Source organism: Eubalaena glacialis, chromosome 12 (assembly GCF_028564815.1).
Source record: "Eubalaena glacialis isolate mEubGla1 chromosome 12, mEubGla1.1.hap2.+ XY, whole genome shotgun sequence".
NCBI classification, from domain to species: domain Eukaryota; kingdom Metazoa; phylum Chordata; class Mammalia; order Artiodactyla; family Balaenidae; genus Eubalaena; species Eubalaena glacialis.
In genome coordinates this window covers 20,682,290-20,707,335 of record NC_083727.1, presented here as the reverse complement: position 1 = coordinate 20,707,335, position 25,046 = coordinate 20,682,290, and the positions used below count along the sequence as shown (strand labels likewise).

Below are 25,046 nucleotides of genomic sequence, written 5' to 3'. Positions count from 1 at the left end.
TGGACAGATAGAAAAAAAGGAGGCTATTATTTAAGAGAAAAGAATCCTATCAACAGAGAAAAAGGCAAGTATGTATTAGAGAAAGTTAGAAAAGCACATCCTTGAGAATATTGTGAGGAAATAACACCTGGAATGTATAGCAAGGCCACTAGCCACATGTGACTATTTACAGTTAAATTAAAATTAACTAAAATTAAACAAAATCAAGATGTAGTTCCTCAGTCACACTAGCCACATTTCAAGTATTCGATAGCCATACTACTCTTTTGGACATCAAAGATAGAGAATATTTCCACCATTGCAGAAAGTTCTATTGAACAGTGCTACATTACAGTTTAGATATTTTGGGGTTGGGATTTGGAGAGCCATTAAATAAAGATAGAAGGGCTGATATGATAGTATCAAGAACTTTTGGTAAAAGTGGCAATATGTTTGAAAAAAATGAGATCAGTTTTATTATTTGGCTTTCTTCTTAATTATAAAGGCATCTCGGAAGCAATATTCCAAAAAGGTTTTGTGCAGTAGCAACATCACTTGGGTATTTGTTTAGCCTCCCAAGGTTATAATTTTGATGCCAGGACTCCTTTTATAAGCATAAATACTAGATTTGGTGTTGTGCTTTCAAAGGCTCTATTACTACAATCATCTCCTAGTTTTATTTTAAAGTTAAAACACCTGCCAGATCAAATTTTGGGTTTAAATTGTGCTCTAAACCCTTGGCTTGACAATATTTAATATGGAGCTAGAGATTATAAACCTCCTTCAACTATTTGATATAGCCTTAAACAAGAAGTTGCCAGATCTTGGTAACCCAATGTTGCTTAACCTGTACTGGTACATTTCCTGCAGTATTTTGTTAGAACATCAAGGATACCTTCTCCAGACACAACAAGCAGGGCAGGGTCCACGGTCTTTTCTCTCTCACTACTGTAACTTAGATCCATGAAAGAAATTGCTGTTTGTATTTGCAGCATCTCTTAAACCATTAGTGAACCCTGATACTCAAATCTCTCTGCCAACCGACCAGGTAGGATCACTTAGCCCAGTTTGAAAGATGAAGCCATACTTCAATTGCCCTGAACAAATCAGGCTAGATCTTTTTTGGGTGTATATCAATGGATTTTATAAGCCTTCCCCAATTTTTTGTACCATTAGAATATCACAGTATTAGATGACAATAGGAGTACTGGTTTCCTTAGGAAGAGAATAGCTTGAATTGTATAATGCTTATTTAGGCACAAAGTTATTACTTAAATAAGCTGGAGTTACTAGTTATAGAGTAACTTATGAGAACAAAAAGGCTTTGTCTCTGTCTCTTTTAGAAAAGTTTACCATTGACCAGCCCACTGCTGCTGAAGGCTTGTTGCTATTGAGGGCTGATTTGCTAGAATGTCAGACCATCTGGCACCTCAAAGCTTCTGAAGCTTTCAGGGACAAAAATGATTGTCTCTGGTGGCATTTACTTTCAGATCTAATGAGGCCACCATTTTTTAATAGCTATCTACCTAGAAAGATAAATGTGTTTTCCTTGGGAATTTTCCATCTATTTCTTAACTTAATTTTGTGTGGAAAACATACCATGTGCCCATGGTAAAATGTTCACACACTAGAAAAGACAAAAGAAAGGGTCCCATTCTAGGCACTGGTATTTCCAATCCTTCTCTCAGAGGTAACCGTCATTGCTATTTTCTTATCTCAGTCCAGAAATATTGTCTGTATGTCATATATTGTACCTTTACATAACTACATCAATCTCAATATATATATATGTATACACACACACACACATATATATTAGAGATTACTTCTCATCAGCACATAACTACCATCACCCTCTTTCCCATAGCTGTACAGCATTCCTTTGTGGGATTCCACCATAATTTATTTACATGGTTACCTACTGATGGACATTTAGATTGTTTTCAGCTTTTTGCTACGTCAGATATGACTTACTGAGCATCCTTGTACATATGTGTGTATGCATGCTTGCAAATTAAATTCCTAGAGATAGAATTTCTGACTCAAAGTTTATATGCATTTTACTGTTTGATGAATATTGCTAAATGATCCCCAGCCCCAAGTTAGGCAGATTTTTAAAAGTCAACTCTGCTGCTTTTAATAATCTCCAGGAAATGTAATGGCGTAACTTAATGCTATCAAACATAGGAATTCCTCATTTTCTAGTCAGCCTACAGATTTTATTATGAGCTGCATAATGCATTGTCTGGCTTCACTGTCTATAGAGTACTTTTTTGAAACTTTTTGGGACAGAAACAAAGACATAATGGAGAACTCGTTGCTTAGTGTAAATATATGAGGGAATGGGGAGATAAAGGTACAGAAAGTAAATAAAATTAAAGATTCTCAGGGGGAAAAAAAGGATGATTATACTCTATGACTTTGAGGGGAGCCATATTTGTAAGCATAAATGGTTCATGTGATAAGTGTATTGACTGGTTATTGTTGAGACTAGTGAGGGTGAATCATGCTTAAGGAGTCAAAGTAGGTTTGGGGTGTGATTTTGCAGAGAATTCCAAATGGGATGCTAAGCAGGAAGATGGCAGGAACATGGATCAGAGTTGAAGCTGTAACTCAGCTCTGAATGGATTGGCCTGCAAGCATCACAAATGCCCTGCTTCTTTTATACACATAAGCATAGCTGATCTCACTGAGTAAGTCTGAACTTCTTCGGGGTTCACTGAATGTCCAGTTTTTTAAATACATATTCAGATTGTAGAAACACTGCCCTCCTGGGACGAGTACCAATGTGTTACTTAGGAGTGAAAACAGCACCTTCAATTTTGATTTATCTTGACACATTCGTTGTTATTAATAAAATTTGTATTTCAATTTTGGCTTTAATTTTCTCCATCTGGGGAGCTGGGGAAAGTTGGAAAACCCTTAGAAAATCTTTAAGGACCTTCTCCAAAGCCCTGTGCAATTTGGTTGCGTATCCCACAGGCCTGTGCTGTCAGTACACATCTGGAATTGTGAGGCTCGGCCGTATGAGATGGTTTCACTCTTGTCTGATGCAGCATATTTTTAGGAAGGATATGGTTTTGAAACATTAACGTATCTTGGCATTATTTTTAGTCACCTAATAAAGTGCTGTCTGAATCATTAAATATTTAGAAGGTTGCTCAAGGCTGACCCCTGCACCTGCTTGGCTAATTCAGAAGCAGATCAGCTGGCATTTTTCTTCCTCATTCCCCACCGCACCCATCCACTCCCCTTAAGAAAAAAAGCTCTTTGTGCCTTTAAAAATGTCTAGTAGAGTCTTCTGGCTGTAGGTTATGGAAATACTTATAGAATCTTTTTCTTACGAATTATAATTTTTATTTCCCAATTGCTACCTGCATAATTATCAGAATAGATGACATTATTGAAGAGATGAACATTAAAAATAACTGCTTGTGTACAAAGCATATTGCCTGAACTTCCTGGGATAAAAGGAGAGTTCCGCTTTTCATCAGGGGGCCCAGGCTTCCATTTTAGATTGAACCTTCTGCCCTTTAGGGCTGTATATTACTTTAAATAGCTACCAGCTGACAGACTTGGTTGCTGGCTGATGTTAACTAGAAAGCTATAATGTAGTCTCCCCTTAATAGAACCACAGCGGCAGTAGACAATGAATTGAAATCTCAGATCATGATTGGGGTGTAGAGTCTATGTTGGTTTTAAAATAAACCCCAAGTTAGAAAAGTTATGAAAAAGATAATTGTGTATATTCCTTTCAAAGCCATTATAATCTGGATCTTTCCTTAAGTCTGAATGGGTTTATAATAAGTAAATTTTTCTACCCATGCCTGAAGCTCTTCATTTTGAATAAAGCCATGATGTACTGATTTATTTGTAGTCACCTATTGACCTCCATATGCTTTGCTTTAGAGGCTCCCAAGAAGCCTTTCTTTTCTTTTCTTTTTGTTCTTTATCTTGACCAATATAAAGAGAAACCTGTTAGGTTTTGCATAGAAAACATACTTTGTCTTTACAGTGTTTATAAATGTGAAGTTTATGTTTAGTGAGAAGGGTACTTTAGGATCCACTATATGGGTAAGGCATAAATTGTTTTCCAGCAAAGGATTTAGACTTCTCTTTTTGCTTATATTTGACTGAACCCTAAAGAATGTCTTCTTGCCTTGATGAAATTGCTAAATAAGTCAGTCATCTTTTAACAAATTAAATGAAATATAGTTTTTAAGTGTAAAAAGTTTTTAAATTAGCCTAGCCTTTGAAAGTTTTTGCCAAAGCCGTATATACATTTAGGTCTCTTCATTTTGGCAGTGGAATGTGGTTTTTATTAAGTAATTTAGGTTTAGATTTTACTGATTCCTTTATTGAGTTTTCCTGTGCTTCTCTCTGGTTCTGTAACCTCTTTCTCATGGAACTGTGTTGTCTATGTTTGAGGCATGGCTTATTTAACTGGAGAACCTTAGGATAGTCAGTGTTTGTTGATCTGGTACAAACAGATTGATAGTATTATATTATGTTTATTCCACTTCTCGAAGGTTTAGTGCACAATTTATTTGCACACTAGTTTAGACTGGCAAAATGTCAGCTACTTCAAATTTCATCATCCAATTTACTAAGTCTCTCTAGTGATGCACTGCTTTCACTGGGGGCCTGTATTTTTTGTTTTAATGATTACAGGATTACAGGAGATAGTTTATCGAAGAGGTACTTGGTTTAAAAAAAAGAAAGGGCTATGGAGATGTAAGGAATATTACCAAGAGGTTATTTTGTATACAGAGTTTAAACTGAGAAAGTATTCCTATTTATAGATATCAAACACAAATACATAATAAAATGTGCTCACAGTTATAAAAACAATTCACATTTACATTTTACAAGTCTTCTAATGTGTCACTCAGTTATCAAAGAGCACAGTACTTTTGAATAATATATTAAATGTTTAGCTATTTGAATTTTATGGAATATCTTTGGACTTTTACATAAATAAGTTGTCTATTGTTAATGTCAGTTATACCTCAATTTAAAAAAATAACATTTTTAGTTGCTTTCCAGTGTTTTAGTGAGGATATAGTTACCCTCTTATTAAAATTAGGTGAGCATTTAAAAATTTTTTCTTTTGAATGGTTCCATGTGGATCCACTGAGTATTTTCCTCCATTTTCCTCCTGAAAAGGGTGTCATCATAGCTAGGTTCATCTGTATCTTCCTAGTTTTTGATATTTTATAACTGTGAGTAGGGAGCTTTATTTAAGTATTCCCTTTTCTCCCCAAGCAGAGGATGTCAGTTCTGAGAATGGGTATCGAGCATTTGCAGGGAGCATCAGGGAGGCGAGTGGCTGGCAGAGAGGCTCTGACTTCTGGACACTCCACTCTAGAATTCCATGTGAGAACATACTTTTCCTCTCTTTCCTTATGCTGTCTTTATCTCTTCTAGGACTGAAGTGCCAATCATGCTGATAAAGTTTCCCCTGCTCTTGTCTTTTGGGAAGATTCCCTAATACACTGCTTCTTTGCCCTGATAAAGAAGGGAATCTTGTATCTAAGGATACAAGATATTCGGAGCTCTAATGATACCATTCTTGTCTTGGTATAAAAACCCTCTAAACATAAGACTGTTTTTAAGAGAAAGACTGTGGTACTCTCTGTTGTTACAGAGAGTTTTTATTTCAGTCGCTCTTCTGATATGTGCATGGGGGGTTGCATGTTTGCACATGTCTCCCATCACAGTCATCCAGCACCCTGGGTGGTAGTTGGAAGTTTGCCCAGCTGAGAAAGATTGTTCTTTTTCTCTCTCTCCTTTATTTATTTTTTTGTGATGGTGGTGCTGGAGGTGGTATTGGTGCTGGTGGTTCCTTTTGTCTTGTATTTATGTAAAAAGCTTATTTGTTGCTGCTGAAAGATCTCAGCATGTGGTCCCAGAGCCCTCACAGATCTGGGTTGGCCTGGTCAATTTCTGTATAAGTTTCTTCTCTCTGTTTCTGATGACTGGTCTTTATGCTGATGTCAGTGCTTTCTTTCTGGATACAAATTGCACAGATTAATTTTATTTATAAATTTCTGGACAATCAGTTTACCAAACTTGTTTTTGAAATTAGTAGTGTCTATCTATAAATCTGAATTGGGCACTTTGAGGTGAAACACATTCTGCTAGAAATCTCATAAAGCCAGCTTGCCTCTGGAGACATGTTGGTTTTTATGAATAAATGATGAAAATATTTATGAAAGCTTGTTAAATTTTGTACAGATCCGCATATGTAAAACACATGCTATTTAAATACTGATATGAATAAGTTGAGAATGACGTGGAAAGAAAAGTGGTTTGCAAATCCAAAAAATAATAACTACATTGTATACTGTTCCCTGATAGCATTTTGTTTTTTTCTGTTGTTAATAGAATCTCTTTCTCCATATGAGTGCTAACAATTTTGATATTTAAGTAATTCAAATAGCCTTTTAGGAGATATACATTCTAATATCAGGGTTATTTTTTCCTTTCCTCTATGCCCTGATGCAAAAAACAAACTTAGTTATATTAAGATTAACATCATTCCATTTGTGAGAGTGTCACTTTTATGAGCATTACATATTTATGATGAACTTCTGCACACAACTAGAGAAATATGTTTCATATGAACATATCTGTCATACTTTTATTGTTATACTAAATAACTATATAATGCAAAAACAAAATCACATTTTTGCCTTGGAATGATGTCCATAGTAGCAGTGCAAATGTCCATAATAGCAGTGGATTCAACTTTTTCTTTGAAAGCATTTAAACTCTTAACACTTTGTAGAAGATAGTGTTTCTCTCGGTGCCAGTAATAATTTAATATCAAAATGGAGGGCACATTTAAAAATAACTGGTTATTACTCATATTTTGAGTAGTTTCTCTTATTAAGTTTTATTTTGGAAACAAGTATATTCCCCACATGAAAACAGTCAATGAGATTTTTAAAAAAAGCAACTTTCCTTTAAAAGGATTTTCCCCATCCACTTTACTGTCAGAACCTTTTTAGAAAGAATACAATTGACCACACATGTTTTGTTTGATGATTTGTATTGTTCTGTGCACCCAGCCCCTTTTATTTTCTTGGGTGGGCTCCAAAGTGGAATATGGATCCTGTGATCATTCAGGATTGAGATAATTTGAGAGATACTGTACTGCAGTTTGGGGCGGGGAGGCCTCCAGGAAGTGGGAGTGAGCTTCACTTTAAACTGTGTGTGAGGGGTGGTGGAAGGGAGGATGCTGATTAAAATAATAAACAACTGCTGGAAAGAGAAGTGGATTACCACACTCCTGTCAGATCGGCGAGCCAAAGCTGATGAGGCTGCCCTCCCTGCCGCAAACTCTACAAAGAGGACCATGAGACCTGCTGCTTAAACTTTTCTCCCGGTGGCTAGAACAGCTTTTTAAATAAGTTAGCTCTGTTGCACTGACACAGCATCCCTAAGGCATAGCTTGATTTAGGGAAATGGATTGAAACTAGCTTGGTGGTTACCATAGCAACGCAGGCTGCCAGTGTCTGGGAGAGTGCAAGCCGGTGGTCTCTTGTCCCATGTTTGGGTGTTTCTTCAGACAAGAGTGCCCTCCTTGCTGTTTGAACTCTACATAAGTCATGCTTTTTGAAAACTGGCTCCTTACCCAGGATTTTTTTTTTCTTTTTCTTCTTGAAACTAGTCTGAATGGAGGAAGTTGGTAATACTTGGCTCTTTTTTTTTCTTTTTTTTTTTTTGCCTTCTCTCATGCAAGTTTCCAGGATATAGCTTCTTTTTTGCTTTGTGTAATTGAGAACAAACTCTAAGCTTGGGGCCCAGGAGAGAACAGTTGTGGGCTGCAGGTCATTAGTGAGGTGAACAGAAGGGAATCCTGGGCTTTCCAGAGGAAAAGGAGACCATGCCAGCCTCGTGGAACGCGGCTACCAGAGAACATCCAAGCAGGTCTATTCCTTGCGAACTCTGAAGTCCATGAAATCCTGGACCCACGGTGGGGTGGCTAAAATGTCCCAGCGCAAGCGGCTGCTGTTCATGGACCATAGCTCAAGGGCAAGGCTTGTAAAGGATTTTACAAAGGATTTTAAAGTATAGCCAGAAAAGATACGGTTTTTAGAAGTTAAACGCTGTTGTCTGAAGGAAGTTTGCCGGAAAGATGTAGGCTTCAAGGGCTACTGGACGATGATTGGTCTGAACTTCAGCTTACGGGAATTGCTGACAAAATTTGAAAAGGTATGCAGAAAGCAGACTTCATCAATGTACTTTTTTCTTTCTTTTCTTGTCTTTTTTTTTTTTTTTACTATGCATTTAGATGGCGGATAGTCTATTGATTCTGATTATTTAATATAACTTCTAAGGCATTTGATTTGATATCCTCTTAAAAAAATTTTTTTTCAACTAAAGATCAAGTTAGCAATCTTTCCTTTGGTCAGGAGGGCTTCTCATGATGCCTGTCAGTTTTAGAATTTCACATCAGAAGAGATCCTTTGTACTCAAGTCGGCTGGTAATTTAATTGAAAGTTATTTTGGAAAAAAACAAAAAACAAAAAAAAAACCAACCAGCAACAACACTGGGTTTTCATGCCAAAGTCTGACTTCATCAGGCCTGGGTTCTGTTTTCCATACCCCTCAGGTTTACCTCCCTGCAGTGGCCGAGCACTGACTTTTCCAGCCTCTTTTCTGAAGATTCAGTTCTGAGAGTCAGGAGAGGATGCCTCATAGTGACGATGGCACATCTGACCTCAGACTTCTCCTTTTTCTTTCTGGTTCTGTCTGTCTTAAATGTAGAGTGCTTGTGTGCACTGTGGAGCTTTAATGCTTGGATCATTATTTTTGCATTTAGTTCTTTTTTCCATGGGGAAGTTCTTGGCACACTCTAGGACTGAGTCTAGCCCGCCAAAGGCTACCTTACATTTACAGTTAAAACAGAAAACCTCCACGTGCTGCCCATGGGCTTCTGCCTTCCTTAGCCTTTGGATGCCAAACGCCTATGTTCTTTCAACTTCCCATCTTTAAAGAAAGGAAAGGGATGAAGCACTCTCTGTGCATAAATCAATTACTTATCATTTGTTAAAGATGTACTCTGTGGCTCTCACCACGAATACCCTATGGTTCACTGCAAGTACAAATATAAGCAAGACTGTATTGAGTCATTTACAGAATAATGGGCTTTTTCTTACAAAACCACAATTGCCCGGGGAAAAAGGCGTAAAACCGTGTCACTTGAAAAGTTTGAAAGCTTTTCCAAAACAATTGCAGTCATTGCTTGCCTCCTGATGGTAGAAACAGTGCAGTGGGAAGAGGGTGGAGAAAGAAGAATTCGCTTCTCCTGGCTGAATGCTCCCTCCTTCCCGGTTCTCTCCCCGCACCCCAACTGTCATAGTAAGGACTGTAACACAGGGTTCACTTTGACCCCTTCCTTTAATATGTTATTAAGCACCTACATTCCTGAGGGTAAAGGACGGTTCCTGGTCAACTTGCTCACCGTTTAGAAGGGGTGGAGGAGGTTAGAGAAACTTTCTTTATGGCAGCTGGTAACAGCAGGTGACAAACTTTATGACCATAAAGAGGTCTGTTAGCTTGGTTTGTGTAGATTTGTCTGTTTCTTCCTAAAAAGGTATATAGGTCTTACGTTACATGAATAATTCATTACTTAGACCCCCTGAGAGGCAGTAATTGTGGTCAATAGCTGGCCTTTTGTATTGTAATTGCTGCTATTAGTCTTGAAAGCCTAGGTCAGATACCAGAAGTTAGTAACCTGCCTCAGCTTTTTGGCTATTTTATTGACAAAGTTACCAGTTCAAGTCATATTAGTTTCCTCCTTTAATTCCTAAACCTTAGTATCTGCATATTTCTTATTTTTTCTTTTAGTAGTTAAATTGACAGTAAAAGAAGCCTACAGGCTTAGTCCTGTCAAAAGCTTGATTTGGGATTTTTTTTTTTTTTTTTGAGACAAAGAGCAAATTCAGAGAAACAATCTTGCTGCCATTCGCAGTCTGAAGTTCTCCATATATGTTTATTTTTGTGTTAGACGCCTTTATAAAAATCTATGTGAAAGTTAATCTCTTTGCCATATTTCATCTGTAGGAAGTTGTCATACATGAATGTATTTTTCAACAACTCAATTTAAAAAAAAAATCCTTTGTGTATTTTCACAAAAGCTGTCTCATATATTTAGCCTATGCTACATTGATCCATTGCCAGGAAAACTGTATTATGGAAAGGTACCACTACCTCACACCTCTCAAATACAACTACCTTCCCCCAACTCTGAAAGCAAATTGCCAGTTCTAGGGAATGACCAAGGCTTACTGCTCCAATGCAAAAGCCACATGATACCTTTGGAAGCTAACAGTCTTCCCATAGTCCCTTTATTTTCAGTTTCCTTAGTCTTATCTTTTCCTCAATATTAGTGATCTTCTAGAGCAGATCACACGGTGATTTAACACTTGGTGATTTAACACTTTTCTTATCAGTAATTATAATAGTTCAGGCTGATGTTTAAGTTCCCAGAGCAAAAGGTGTTTTGCTGGATTCCTGAAACCATTTCAGGCTTTAAGAAAACTAGAGTACAAGGTTGGGATAGTCGTGGGTCTTCCAATAATGTTAATCTGAAAAGTTGAAGACTGGTCAGATAACTGAAATTTCCAGATGACAGCAGACCTTCAGCATAACTTCAAGACAGCAGTTTGTTTGTGAGATAAATTGAAAGGGGATATCTAGTTGATATTTTTTGAATTTTAAAGAAATCTAGTGGTTTGTGACTTATATTTGGGTATCTGTTCACACATGGATGTTTGGCATATCGTTGGGATTTGTAATCTGGTTATCTAGTCCCAAAATGTGTGATGCTAGAATTGTGGTTTTCCAGCATTAGCAGGATGGGCAAATTGCACTGGGGACTCAGAGTTCCTGGGGATCCAGGGGACCGGAAACATTCTCTGCTGTTTCCTCAAGGTGACAGCTCACCAAGGATCAGGAAGCCCTGATTGAAGGGAACCACATGTTCCCCAGAGTGGTCTTCAAGAGGAGATTGAAACAGGAACTTCTCGCCAAGGGAGGATGACCTTATGGCAAAAAGTGCCAGCCAGCAATCAGATCCTAACTACCCAACCAGGTGATGAGGGGAGAGCAGTTGTGACCAGGGTGACTCTACAGAGACTTCAGACTCACGGTTGACTTGACACAGAAAGCTGATCCACCAAAACACCTTTCTGAAATCCAGCCTATGAGTTGGTTTTATTGCCACCTTGATTTTAATGAACTGATTTTCTCCTTGAAAATACTTCATAATGGAAGTATCTGATGGACTCAGTGGCTGATAATATATTGGTATACTTGGCCATCTGCACTGTGTACTGTCTGTTCCATTTATTTAGTAGTCACAGAGGATAGAATAATGGACAATTTTAGCTTAGTGACATTTTGAGTGACTGTTGCCTTTTATTAATTTATGCAGTTCTGCTACTAGATGATTAATGGTAATGGTAGTTCTCTAAGGGGGTGTGTGTGTGTGTGAGAGAGAGAGAGGGAGTCTGAGTAGTACCACTCTCGTGGTGAATCCTTTGGGAAGGATGCTTCCCATAGTGACAACACAGAGAGAAACCACTCAATGCTAAATTTCCTTTATGATATTGACATCCTTTAGGATGACCAATATTTAAAATTATAATTTGAAGCTATATTTTGCTGCTCAATTTGCAATATCTAATTTTTAAAAATTTTATCCTGGAAAGACACAGTCAACTTCCAATTTCAAGGTCTACTCTTTCTTTAATATTTAGTAAATATTTATGAAGTACACAGTATGTACCAGACACTGGGCTGAATTGAAGGATGGTGTGGATAACAGGGTAGACCTCCACTCTTTGAGTTTACAGACTAGTAGGAGGATACAGACCTTAAACAAGTCTGTATTCTGTAAGCCTGTGACTGAGCAAAAGGAGGTAGCTGTAAGAGCGACAGGTAGACATAATCTAACCTGAGTGCAGTGAAGTTTCTCCTGGAGAAATGATATTTAAACTGGGACTTAAGATGACTTTAAAACTAAGGAAGGAACTGAGTGAGATTGTGGGCTCATATGTGGGAGATGTGTGTTGGGGAAGAAAATGAGAGCCTTCTGGGCAATAGGAACTGCTTTTTCACAGGTCAGGAGTTGAAGAGTTGGGTGCCCCAGGACTGTAGTTTAAAACATTTAAAATACAAAAACCTTTGACTGGGTTTTCAAACTTGTTCAGTTTCATTTATACAATCTGATTTTAGGAATTAGGGTGGGGCAATAGTTTGATAACTTGAAAACATTTGTTAATAACTGTTCTTAAACTCGTGTTCATGTGCAGATCAAACCTGCTTATATAAAGTGCACCTCAGAAGGAAAGCCACTGTATTTTAACTCACTAGGATGTTAGTATGTTTTAGTAACAATTGGTATAGAGTCAAGGATTTTGAACATTTTATTTTGTTGTGAAAAATATTTTTCTTGATAGCAGTGTTTGCTATGTTGGAATTTAAAATGTACTTTGTTTCTTAATTTTCTATCATTTCAAGTTGGCTTGTTCAAATTATCTTGAAAGTGCAGTTAATTGTAAATTTGTTCCACTTAGTAATTTAACTTTTTTCCTACTCTATTGTCTAACATATATTTATAATCACAGATAACGGGAAAAGAACATTACTGGCATTGATTTCTTACTTTTTTTTTTGGCTGCGTTGGGTCTTGGTTGCTGCGCATGGGCTTTCTCTAGTTTCGGGGAGCGGGGGCTACTCTGCGTTGCGGTGCGCGGGCTTCTCACTGCGGTGGCTTCTCCGGAGCACGGGCTCTAGGCACACGGGCTTCAGTAGTTGCAGCATGCGGGCTCAGTAGTTTGGCTCGCGGGCTCTAGAGCGCAGGCTCAGTAGTTGTGGCGCACGGGCTTAGTTGCTCTGGGGCATGTGGGATCTTCCCGGACCAGGGTTCGAACCCGTGTCCCCTGCATTGGCAGGAGGAGTCTTAACCACTGCGCCACCAGGGAAGTCCGATCTCTTACTTTTTAAATACTGCTGTAGACCAGGTGATACCACTCTTTTATGTCAAAATGTGATTCCATAATTATTAATAGAGTGGTTAAAATTTATGAGATTAGTTGTTGAAAGAAAATATAATTTATAAATAATTAATTGAATAATTTGTTGACATCAGCAAGTTAATTGTAATAATTAATTGATTAGTTAATTGCAATCACTCACTATCCCAGAAGTCTCACAAACTGTCTCAAAGCATATTTACATAGCACGTAATGACCTTTGAGGATATTATTAGGTTGTATTTTTTTTAGCTGATACATGACTATTTTTTAAAAGGTATGATCCCTCATTTTCAAAACCTGAAACTCAGGCAGTGATCCTACTGAGCTCTTGACAATCAATCCTAAACTATCTCTGAATTCCGGTCTCACTTTTGAAAGGAACAGTGGATTTCTTTTCCCCTAATGGTTAACTTTGTTGATTTACCCTGAGCCTTGGGATATAGTTGGGAAGTTGTTGCTAACCTCACTTCTTCACCTTCAGAAAAGGGGTCAAGATTCCTTCAGAGAAAACACTTCTGTGGCCATGTAGGGTTAGGTAAATATGCCATGCAAAAATAAACCAAAATTATGTCAGCAAGGCCCAAAGAGGATGAATCTATTCTAATACCAACTTAGTTGTTGAAGACTTCTTAGTGGTACTATTCTAAATCTCTGTTTCTTATAAGAGGGTTCAAACAGTTCTGTTTATAATAATCTAAGGAAATATTTTTGCTTACACAGTTGCAGCCACTACTTGATTATAGAACATTATAAAGAAATAAAATGTATGTGATTTACATTATAAAGTGTTTGCATATAATACCTCTATGGGTTATATCATTAAAGAAATGTCCAGTTAGGGCAAAACTGGTATTAAAATATCAATTATTAAGTAAGTAAATGAATAAATGTTTTGCTTTACTTGTGCAGTTTATTTTGACCTGGGTAGTGGGTGTTGTATAAAAAAAGACTAATTGTTGATCAGTGAACCTCTGTGAGCTTTTGTAGCTGTCTTCTGCAAGGTTCTTCTGAAAGTGTGCATCTTAGGCTTTTGATGGTATTTTACTTAGAGAAAAATATGTAGTCTCTTTATTCTAACCCCTAGCTTTTCTTAACCTTCTACATTATGCTTACATTGTTTGAAAGTACACTGCAAGCCTTTCGAGTGAATTCTTAAAGTGTTTCTTCTGTTCTGTTTTCAAATGTTAGTTTAACTGCTTGAATACTTTGCTGGGGTCCCTCTTTGCACATGACTGGCTTATGTTAAATGGTTGGAAGAGCATTGTTTTGTGCTTCTAGATGGATTACATTCCCATAACTAACTATCAATAACCGTTTTGTGCTTTAATGTTTATTTAATGGTCAGAAAGGCTTCCAGGTGACAGAGGTAAGCATTAGTAGGGCAAGTCTCCCAGCTGTGCAGTGGGAGTTAACCCTCTTTCATAGAACTTTAATTTATTTTAGCATTTGATGTTACATCAGGGTCATGATCTGACAGACTCCCATGCTGGCATTTTGATTTTAAAACCAGTGCATCATTACACAGGGATTTATGAAGGAGCATGATTCATTAACTGCGGGTAATTCTAAATTTCCAGCGAAGAGCTTAGGCAAGGCTTTGCCGTGCAGGCTTCTAAATAATAATTTCTCCCTGTTAAATTTTTTGAACGAAGAGATTAAACAAAATGATTACTACATTTCCTTCTAATTATTTGTCTGATTTCTCTTGGCATTACAGTGGCTAATATGCCAGTCTATCAAGATGAACTTATTCATACATTCATTTATGCAATTTTGCATCCATCCATGTATCTATCTATGTATCTGTCTATCCATATACATCTATTTTTCATTAGACTTACTCTGTGTAACAGAGACTCTGAAGAATACAGAAGAAATATTAAGATGATTTTCTGTCTTTAGGAGCTCCTGATATATTTGGCCAAATAAATATGCCACCAAATGTTAAATTAAAAAAACAATGTATGCTGATTTCCTTTTCTTTGATCGTTTTCTGGTTGTTGATTTTCTTCCTAATTTTTGGTGAGGCTCATGTGTGGAAGGGTTTTCCACATATTGAAACTTATGTTGCAACATGAATATATGATCACTGGTGGTGCTCTTAACCAAAACGTTATGGAAATACGATCGTTGACTGGGCCAGTGATGCAGTTCTGTTTTACTCCATCTGTCATTGTGGCCAGATTGGAAAAGGCATCACCTGATCTGAAGTGAAGAGGTAAATGTGCTTCGTGCTTTTGGTATCCAAATTTCCTCATGTTGTGGAATGCTCCTGTGAAACTGAGGAAACTATTTATGAATCTTGATGTGCTTCTGTCTTTCTATGTCTCCTGAATATGAAAAGAAGCAAATAGGTCAGGCTGCTACAGGAAGTTGTGGTTTGAAGTTGCCTTGTGATTTTAGGTGTGGTCCACTGATAATGATGTTTAGGAACCTGCACAGGAAATTAGAGGCCAAATTCTCTTTGACAATACAGAGCAAAGGGAGGCCTTGCTTATTTACTCTGTCACTGAGCTTTTTGAGAAAGATGGCTGTCATGCATATTTACAGCCAAAGTTTAAAACTTGGCTTTTGATATATCTCTTTGGATTTCTTAAAATGCATTTCAGGACACAAAAAATAAAACAGTTCTATTCTAAAGAATAGGACTATGTTGTTCAGGAGATGTCATCAAAGAAGCTTTCAGCAGAAGTTTCCTTTTCTTTTTCTTTTTTACTGAGAATCTCTATTTGAAACCTCCCAAGTTAAATTTACAACCAGATTGCCATTTACATGCATACTGTTGCCCAGCCTGAGAACCGTGAATCAGTATCTGGCTGTGTTTCCCTGCTTCCCCATCAGTGTCTGCTGTGTACTCTCTGGGATGGAGGTGCTAGGAAAATGCAGAAGAGTCAACAATGTTAGAGTTTTTGTTCAGTGGTTAACCCTAATTCTGGGTGTACTCAGATTACACTTTGCAGGAAGACCTGATTTGGCTTTGTTGTTAGATAACCCAGAGACCAATGGGCTTGCAAATTTAGAGCATAAATTTTGCAGAAGCCGTCCATCAAACTTTGTGTTCACTTCTCCCATCTCTCAAATATGACCCTATTAATGTCATCTTAGATGTCACAGATCTTCCCAGAAATTATAATACAGCAGTTCTGCCCCTTAACCTCGTGTGACACCTTTTTACCATGCTGATTGGAGTAGTGAGTTGTACAAGGCTTTTCCATGTGTCCTGGTTTGTGTAGGTCTGTAGATGCTTGAAGAGCAGTCACTTCAACGCTGGCCGCTAAGCCTTGGTTCTTAATGGAATACATGGATTGCTTATCAGGAGTAAGTTCTAAATTAATAATAGCATTCTGAGTATTTGAAGAATTTCTGTTTAAATTTTTACCGTGCTCACTTAGAGTTGGAGAAACTAAAGAAGAATGATGATTATAAAGGAAAACTGAAGATGAGAAGTGTAACAGAATTATAGTGTTTGAGTTTGCTCTTCTTTTAGTAATTCTGATTCATTACCAGAAATATAATTTTTATTTCTGCAATATGTTGCCTTAATATTCCTTACCAATTAATGCCATGGAGACTCACCCCACACCTTCATGGCCCCTTCTGGTGTCTGCTTTTCTGTTTGTAAGTTCATACTCAGTTGTTGGATGGTAGTGGCTGTCACACTAGAGTTAGCTACACATCCCATTTATTCATGAAGAAAAGGTGATTGCCAAATTAATATAGAAAATTGAGTTGACAACCTTATAACAAGAGAGTACTGAACAATTGATAAGACCCTCTGTATTTTAAAGTTTAAATTTGTTGTATTTGTTTAATTACAAAAAGAAACCCTGCTTTTTATAGAAACTTGGAAACTCAGAGAAGTGTAAAGAAGAAAACTAAAATCACCTTTAATCCTCTTATACGGAGATTGCACTATTTTGATTTATTTCTTATAGTCTTCTAATGTGTGTGTGTGCAATGATTTACAAATACATAGGCTAATTTAAACACCTACTTTAAAAATTAAATTAACATCACAGTATATAGTTTTTTATCCTCCATTTTAAAACCTAATAATAAACTAGCATTAATGTATATTATGAGAGTTTTTACTTTTTTATTTTAAAAACAATCAATGTGATAAATGTGTTTATACATAAATCTTCTTAGGATAGGTAATTTCAACAGTTTTAAGGCTTTTGATACAAATTGCCAAAATACTTCCTCAAAGTCTGAACCAATTTTTATTATTAATTTATATTAATTCTTATTTTACTTAAACTACACTCAAATTTACTTTATAAAAGTGAACAAAATATTCTCCTTTTTAACAGGAGAAATATTATTTTGTCATTATTTTTTATTTCTTAATGAGGATAAACATTTTTACGAGAATGCTTTTTTAAATTTTAGAAATAAATTTTATTAGATTAAAAGGCTGAACTATTAATAAGTTTGTCTAAATTAAAAAAAAAGTTTAATTATGTAATATCTTAGTGACCTCTGTAAAACTTAATGTTTTGAGGGAAGTTTTGCCTATGTGGAAAGGGGAGAAAGAATTTATTTGGGTATTAAGCAAAGTTGAGTGATTTGGCAGCCACAATTGTATAAAATTTCAAAAATTTCTCATTGAATTTGAACATCTAACTAGCTGATACATGAAATTTAGATTATAATATTGATACATTCTGTTTTTAAGAATGGGGGAAATCAGTGTCTTAAAGATTTAAAAACTATTATTTTCAATGTAGAAATTGTGAAAACACTTAAATTTGTTATCATTTAAGCTAAAATTAACTATTTTGCTTTTAAAAAACTCGTTTGTGGAATATGAAAAAAGTAAAGTTTGTATAGCAATCCCAAGTAATGTTGACACTAATACCTAATATTTGCATTATCTCTTTGCCTTTTTCTGTTCAGGACATCCAGGCAGAAATTGATGCCCACAGTGACATATTTAAAAGCCTTGATGGAAACAGGCAGAAGATGGTAAAAGCTTTGGGAAATTCTGAAGAGGCTACTATGCTTCAACATCGACTGGATGATATGAACCAAAGATGGAACGACTTAAAAGCAAAATCTGCCAGTATCAGGTCAGCATTGTCAGTATCAAAATAAAAATAATGGGGAAGGAGGATTTTCATGATTTTTGTATATCAGGAAGAGAACAGGAAGCCTTACCAGCATGCTACTTCTTCAGAAATAGTTTAAGATTTAAATGCAAAGACTATTTTTTTTAAAGTTACAGTTTTAGCTCCATTTATGTCCAGTGCCCTCTGTTCCTGACTAGTCACAAATTTGCATATCATATTTTAAACCTAATAATACTAATGATGTTACCAATACCTGCTAGTTGTTGAGTGTTTACCTTAACCAAGTATTGTGTTAGGACCTTTACAAACATTTCTTTATTTAGTATTCAAAAAATCCTAGTGAGGTGAATAGTAAAATCCTTTCTTACATGAGGTGACAGAGGCTTAATGAATATAAAGAACTTGACAAGATATTGAGCTAACAAGTGCCACACGAGGATTTGAATCTAGATCTTTCTGACTCTTGGCAATGGACGTGTTTTGCTTCATCATGCAATTTGTATATCCAATTTGAAGATGTACTTTTAGAAATTAGATATCACTTATGGACACTAAAATGGATAACTGATGATTCATGTCTCCATTTGGAGGAAGTAAAAAGTAAATAAGGATGAATTTGAGGATCAGAATTTGACTAAGAAAGGACATTGAAAAAAGACCTACTGTGACAGCTATTAATATTATTACTGGGAGTTGAGAACATTTTAGAATTATGTTTACTAGATGGTGGATAATACGTAACTGGATTTGAGTTTAGTGGAAACTAAGAACATGAATGTTGGTAGAAAGACTTGGATCTTGCACCTAGGTCAGTTTCTTAAATCTTAAAGTTCAGAAACGGTATGATGTATTGAAAAATGTACAACCTTAAACCAAATGGTCTTGAATTTGACTCTGATTTTACTATTTACTTACTGATCTTGGGCAAGTCACTTAGTCTCTCTGAGCCTTGGTTTTCTCATTTACAAAATCAAAATATAAATATTTAACCCACATGATTGCTGTGAAGATTGAATGGGGTAATCTGATAGTTCCTTAATCTGTGTAATTTCTGTCTAATGTAGCATCTAGTTTATTTTTTCTTACATAAAGGGGTTCAGTGGATCTGCTTCAACTGGTTTCTGCATTTTATAGACTACTTCATGGAGAGCAGAAATCTTTCACGGATTATTTATTTATTGTGAATGAATTTTTTAAAAAAATTTTCTTTCTGAAGAGAAATCCTGAAAGGTTTTTATTCTTCTGGGGCTCATAAAGGGATATTTGCACTTCTTTTTACACTTAAAGAAGGGGGTAATGTAGCATGACTATGGAAACCTCTGTGTAAAGATCCTGTTGGACATTATCAACCAACTACTCTTTTTCAGTTAGAGAGGAAAATTAGGGAGTATTGTATAGTGAGAGAATATACTTGTGATTGCTTAAAATTGAATTTTCAACTGGCCAGATCCCATTGGGTTTCACCTTTCTGTTCTCCATAAATATAAATAAATAAAAAGATTTAAAGTGTTAACATAGTAGAAAACATTCACTGAGGTTCTAACAAAACCAACTAGTCTAACAAGCTAAAAGCTACAGGCCTGGCCCTGGTGAAGATTGTGTACATGGTGCTGGAATTTTGAGAGTTTGGAGGATGAGTTCTTCAGGAAGGAGAATTTAATGAAGACAAAAAATATCTTTGACCTTTCATGGCCTTTATCGCCTAAGCCTGTCAAGTCACATTTCTTTTTTCTAACCTAGAAAGAAAGAACTCATAAACTATAGTTGGAATACTATCTAATAAATAATGTTTCTTTTAGAAGATGGGGAAATAAGCTTTTGCCAATGGGCTTCTGGATCAAGACAAATCATACATTCCAGTAAAATGTGTTAGTAATGTGATAATAAATTAAAATAATTTTTAGCCTCATTACTCATTTCTGGAGATTGAAGCATTTAATAAGAACTTACTTCTAGGTTTAAGGCATTGTGAATCATAAATAAGATATGGCCCCTACCCCTAGGGGGTTCACAGTTCTCTTCAGGCTAAGATGGGTCCAAAGGAGGAAGTGGTTACTTTCACTTCAGATGATCATCAAAGGCTTCATGAAAGAGATGATTACTAAGCTGAGCCTTGAAAGATGTATAGTTTTCCCCAGATGGACTGGATGAGGACTGGAGAAAGATACCTAAGCAGGAGGCCAGAAATAACACTGTGTTTTCGTGGAGCAGTTAAGAAGTTCAGTCTGACTGAGAATAGAATTTGCTGGTGATGTAGAGGGGAAAGACTGTGACTAGAGAAAAAGGTGAAGAGGGAGGTAAGACACAAATCATGGAACACCTGTGTGCACCATGCTCCATTCCACTGGTAATGGAATTTGAAAATTTTTAGGTGGCATGATTAGATTTAAGCTTTGGAAATATCCCTCCCACACAACTATGGAGAGTGCATTATTAGATAAGCAAAGTTCTAAAGACAAGGAGAGCTGTTCAGAGACCCTTTCAGAGAAATACCCAAGAGTGGGATTGCTGGATCGTATGATAGTTCTATTTTTAATTTTTTGAAGTACTGTTAAACTGTTTTCCATAGTCGCTGCACCTATTTACATTCCCACCAACAGTATACAAGGGTTCCCTTTTCTCCATGTCCTCACCAACACTTGTTATTTCTTGTCTTTTTGACCATAGCTATTCTGAAAGTTGTGAGGTGATATCTCATTGTGGATTTGATTTGCATTTTCCTGATGATTTTCCTCTATGTTGAGCATATTTTCATGTGCCTGTTGGACATCTGTATGTCTTCTTTGGAAAAATGCCTATCAGGTTCTCTGCCCATTTTTTAATCGGATTGTTTGTTTTTGTATTGATTTGTGTGAGTTCTGTGTATGTTTGGGGTATTAACCCCTTATGGGACATATCATAGGCAAATATCTTCTCCCATTCAGTAGATTACCTTTTCATTTTGTTGATGGTTTCCTTCTCTGTGCAAAAATTTTTTAGTTTGATTAGATCCCATTCCTTTATTTTTGCTTTCGTTGCCTTTGCCTAAGGAGACAAATCCAAAAAAAAAATATATAATGCTAAGACCAACAAAGAGTGTACTGCATAGATGTTTTCTTCTAGGAGTTTTATGTTTTCAGGTCTTACATTTAAGTCTTTAATCCATTTTGAGTTTATTTTTGTATACGGTGTGAGAAAATGGTCTAGTTTCATTTTTTCACTTGTAGCTGTCCAGTTTTCCCAACGCTACTTATTGAAGAGACTGTCTTTTCCCCATTGTGTAGTCTTCCCTCTTTTGTTGTAGATTTAATTGACCATATTTACATGGACTTATTTCTGGGCTGTCTATTCTGTTCCATTGATCTATGCTTCTGTTTCTGTGCCAGTACCATACTATTTTGATTACAGTCGCTTTGGGTATTGAGACAAAGAAAATGAAAACACTGCTTTGAAAAGATATATGCACCCCAGTGTTCATAGCACCATTATTTACAATAGCCATGACATGGAAACAGCCTGCAACTGTTCATCAACAGTTGAATGCATAAAGAAGATTTTATATATATATATATATACACACACACACACACACACACACACACACACATACACATACATACAATGCAATATTTATATATATGCATATATATGTGTGTTTGTATATATATGTGTGTGTGTGTGTGTGTGTATATATATATATTAAAAAAATGGAATATTACTCAGCCATAAAAAAAGGAATGACATTTTACCATTTGTGACAGCATGGATGGACCTGGAGGGTATTATACTTACTGAAGTAAGTAAGACAAAGACAAGTACTGTATGTTTTCACTTACATGTGGAATCTAGAAAATTAAACAATTGAACAAATATAACAAAACAGAAACAGACTCACAGATACAGAGAACAAACTAGCAGTTACCAGAGGGGAGTGGGGGAGGGGCAACATAGGTGAAGGGAATTAAGGTATAAAACAAATAAGTTTCAAGGATGCAATGTACTGAACAGGGAATATAGTCAATATTTTATAATAACTGTGTGGAGTGTAATCAATAAAAATATTGAATCACTATGTTGTACACCTGACACTAATGTTATATGTCAATTATATTGCAATTAAAAAAAAGATAAAATGGTTTATTATTCTTAGTAATGGGCCCTCATATAGTAAGCACACCTCAGAGAGAAGTGGTACAGGATGCATTTAATACTCTGGAGCTAGACTGCCTAGTAAGTTTCAACACTTGTTTTGTTCCTTGGCAGCTGTGACACTGCGGGGAGGTTACTTGGCCAATATGTATTTCCTCCTGTGCAAAATAGGGATAATAGGAGTAACTTCCTCATAGAGTCATCATGAATAGTTGATTTAATTAGACTTTATAAAGTACCTAAAACAGTGGCACATGGTAAGCACTAAATAATTGTTAACTATTATTATTACTCTCATTGATTACCATTATGTTTGGAACTAATTAGTTCAAAAGACATAGAAATTCTCCCTACCCCGTCTTGTTTCTTAGTCACTAATATTGGGAATTTCTGAGAAGTAGCATCCCTCTTTCCTGGCTGGATTCAGAAGAAATAGGAAACAAAAGTAAGGACAAGTGAGAACAACAGTGTCATGTTAATTACTGACAGAGGCTAGGCTGGAGGAGGTGGCTTAGAGTGAGAGCTAAATGAGGCTGTTAACCGGACTCCAGAAGCAGGCAGAATTCCCAGCAGTCACTGGACAATGTGGCCTCCCATGTGGGAAACCCTGCATGGAAGAGTAGAAAAGAACTCAGTCTCTGCAGGCTTGTTCTCAAAAGGGAAGAGTGGGCTGAGCTAAGTAGATCCAGTTATTCCCCAGATCTACAAATCAGATTCCTCACTCCACCTCTACAGGGACAGAGAGAGTGAAAGGGTGGAGAAGAGGCCAGGAATGTACTTAGTGAGAAAACTCCTTCCCAAGGAGCTGGGGTGTGGAGGTGTTCTCATTAACAAAAATGTAGAGTAACTTCCCCCACAGCCAGCTGCCTCCTTCAGTCCTTACTGAAAATGTTGCTTGAGTGCACTGTGAATTCCTGTTCCTCTGTTCTTTCCTCTCATTCCTTTAAAGTATAGTCTACACTTGCACTGGCTTCTATTGTGAACAAATTCTCCTATGTCTTTAATATTTGTTTAAACTCTCCCACCACTCTTCTCTATAATTGAAAGTTGACTGTCCCCTTAATTGCCTGCTTTACTTGAAACACTCTTTAATAGTTCAGTTTTCCCATTTTCCTCACCTGGCAGTCAACAGGAACATTCTGAATATTTAACAACTACTATGGACACCTATTAGAATGCTAGCCATAAACTCTCAGTATGGCGCCAGCAGGTACTGGCTGAACAGGAGCCCTGTGCTCAGGGATAAGAGGGAAAGTTGGCAGCCTCATTGCTATTTCTTAAGCATTGCTTCTCCATCTCTCAACAACTTGTCATTAGAAATGGATACATCTATTATTTTACCCTCTCATCATCTTATTCCTGCTTCCTCCTGAACTGTAGGACACTCTTCTACTTTACTCATTGATTTGAGCATCTGACTTCCTTTTTATTCTGCATCTTTTCCTCACTTATCATCCTTGGTGTTGATATCTCTATTGATAACTCTGTATATTTTGACTTCTCAGTTTCTTCTTACTTTATCTCTAAATGCTTTTATCCCTATTTTGTTTCTAAGCCCCATAGATCTGCCCGGGCCTAGGACTTAGTTAACATCCCATGTTATCTTGGCATCCCTGGGATGATCAATCTCAGGAGACCAGGGGCAAATTGTTTTCAGAGCACACATTTTATTTTTTTACATCCCACCTGGCCATGCACGTCTGAGTGCCATTGATTTTGCCATATTAGTTGGAGAAGAGCCCTCTGTTGTAGCAAATCAGGATTGTTTAGAATATCATCAGTAAAACAACTCTCCTTCACATTAAAGTTATGGATTTTATGAAGAGGACCTTCCTTCATTAGCTTCATATATACCCGGACCATCTATATACTATCCTCTAACTTTGTAGTTTTATTCTGTATATATAATTTGTCTACAATATTCTAACTAGATTGTTTAAAAATGCACATCCTCTAATATTTTCAACTGAGGAATTCCTAGCTTTCTTTTTATTTTTCCTTCATCTTCCCAAACCTACACACCTTTCTCCTTATCTTTAGTTGCTTAAACCCTTCCACTTTTCAGACTTCATCAACCCCATCTACCCAGCTTGGATTTCATTATAAACCATTTCAGTAATGTCAGGACCTTGAAATTCCTCTCCCCCTTGAAATTCCTGTCTGCTTTTCCAATCACTGATGCTCTGATAACCATACCCTCCCTATCCCCTGATCTAAATTCTGGGCTTCCTAGTGTTGCACTGGAAAGTGAAAAATGATAACATTTCTTCAACTGTAACTTGACAGTTTCTACTTAGAATTGCTATTGCAATTCTGAATGATTTTCTATCATAATCACCACTATCCCTAACTTTTAAACATTTCGATTCCTCATTGGCTCCCAAAACCTCTCGAAATCTCCCTCTCTGCATGCAGCCTTGCTTCATTCTTTTCTGAGAATAAGACCATCAGATAGACGTCCCTTCTGTGCATTCTGTATTTCAAATTGTGCTTTCATTGTGCTAAAATCAGTATTGTCATGGCCGGGAATATTTGCTGCAATTTATCATCATTTTTAGAAAAGAGACTGTCTGTCAAAGATCATAATAACAGCTGATATTTATTGAACATTCACTATGTCTACATGAAATGCTTGACGTTACCTCCTTTGACCACGGCGTGGTCATTGAAACTACGGAATTACATGTGACTCAACGCCTTGGGTTAATATCTTAAGTACTATTTTCCAGTCTTTTCGGATAAGTTTTTAATTTTTTTTTATTTATATTTTTGGCTGCGTCGGGTCAGTTGCAGCATGCAGGATTTTCGTTGAGGC

The 25,046-nt window shown here is 36.6% G+C and overlaps 1 protein-coding gene across 8 annotated transcripts in view; it reads left to right on the top strand.

Annotated features, from left to right (window-relative positions):
• Nucleotides 1-25,046, top strand: part of UTRN (utrophin) — a 519,047-nt gene that overhangs the window by 338,248 nt on the left and 155,753 nt on the right. For 7 of the 8 annotated variants that reach the window (XM_061207128.1, XM_061207126.1, XM_061207127.1 and 4 more), the window contains one exon: nt 17,931-18,103. In XM_061207128.1, coding sequence (XP_061063111.1) covers nt 17,931-18,103 — 173 coding nt within the window. Of the gene's footprint in view, nt 1-7,751; nt 8,200-17,930; nt 18,104-25,046 lie in introns of those variants that run through there. The other variant, XM_061207131.1, reaches the window with a different exon arrangement.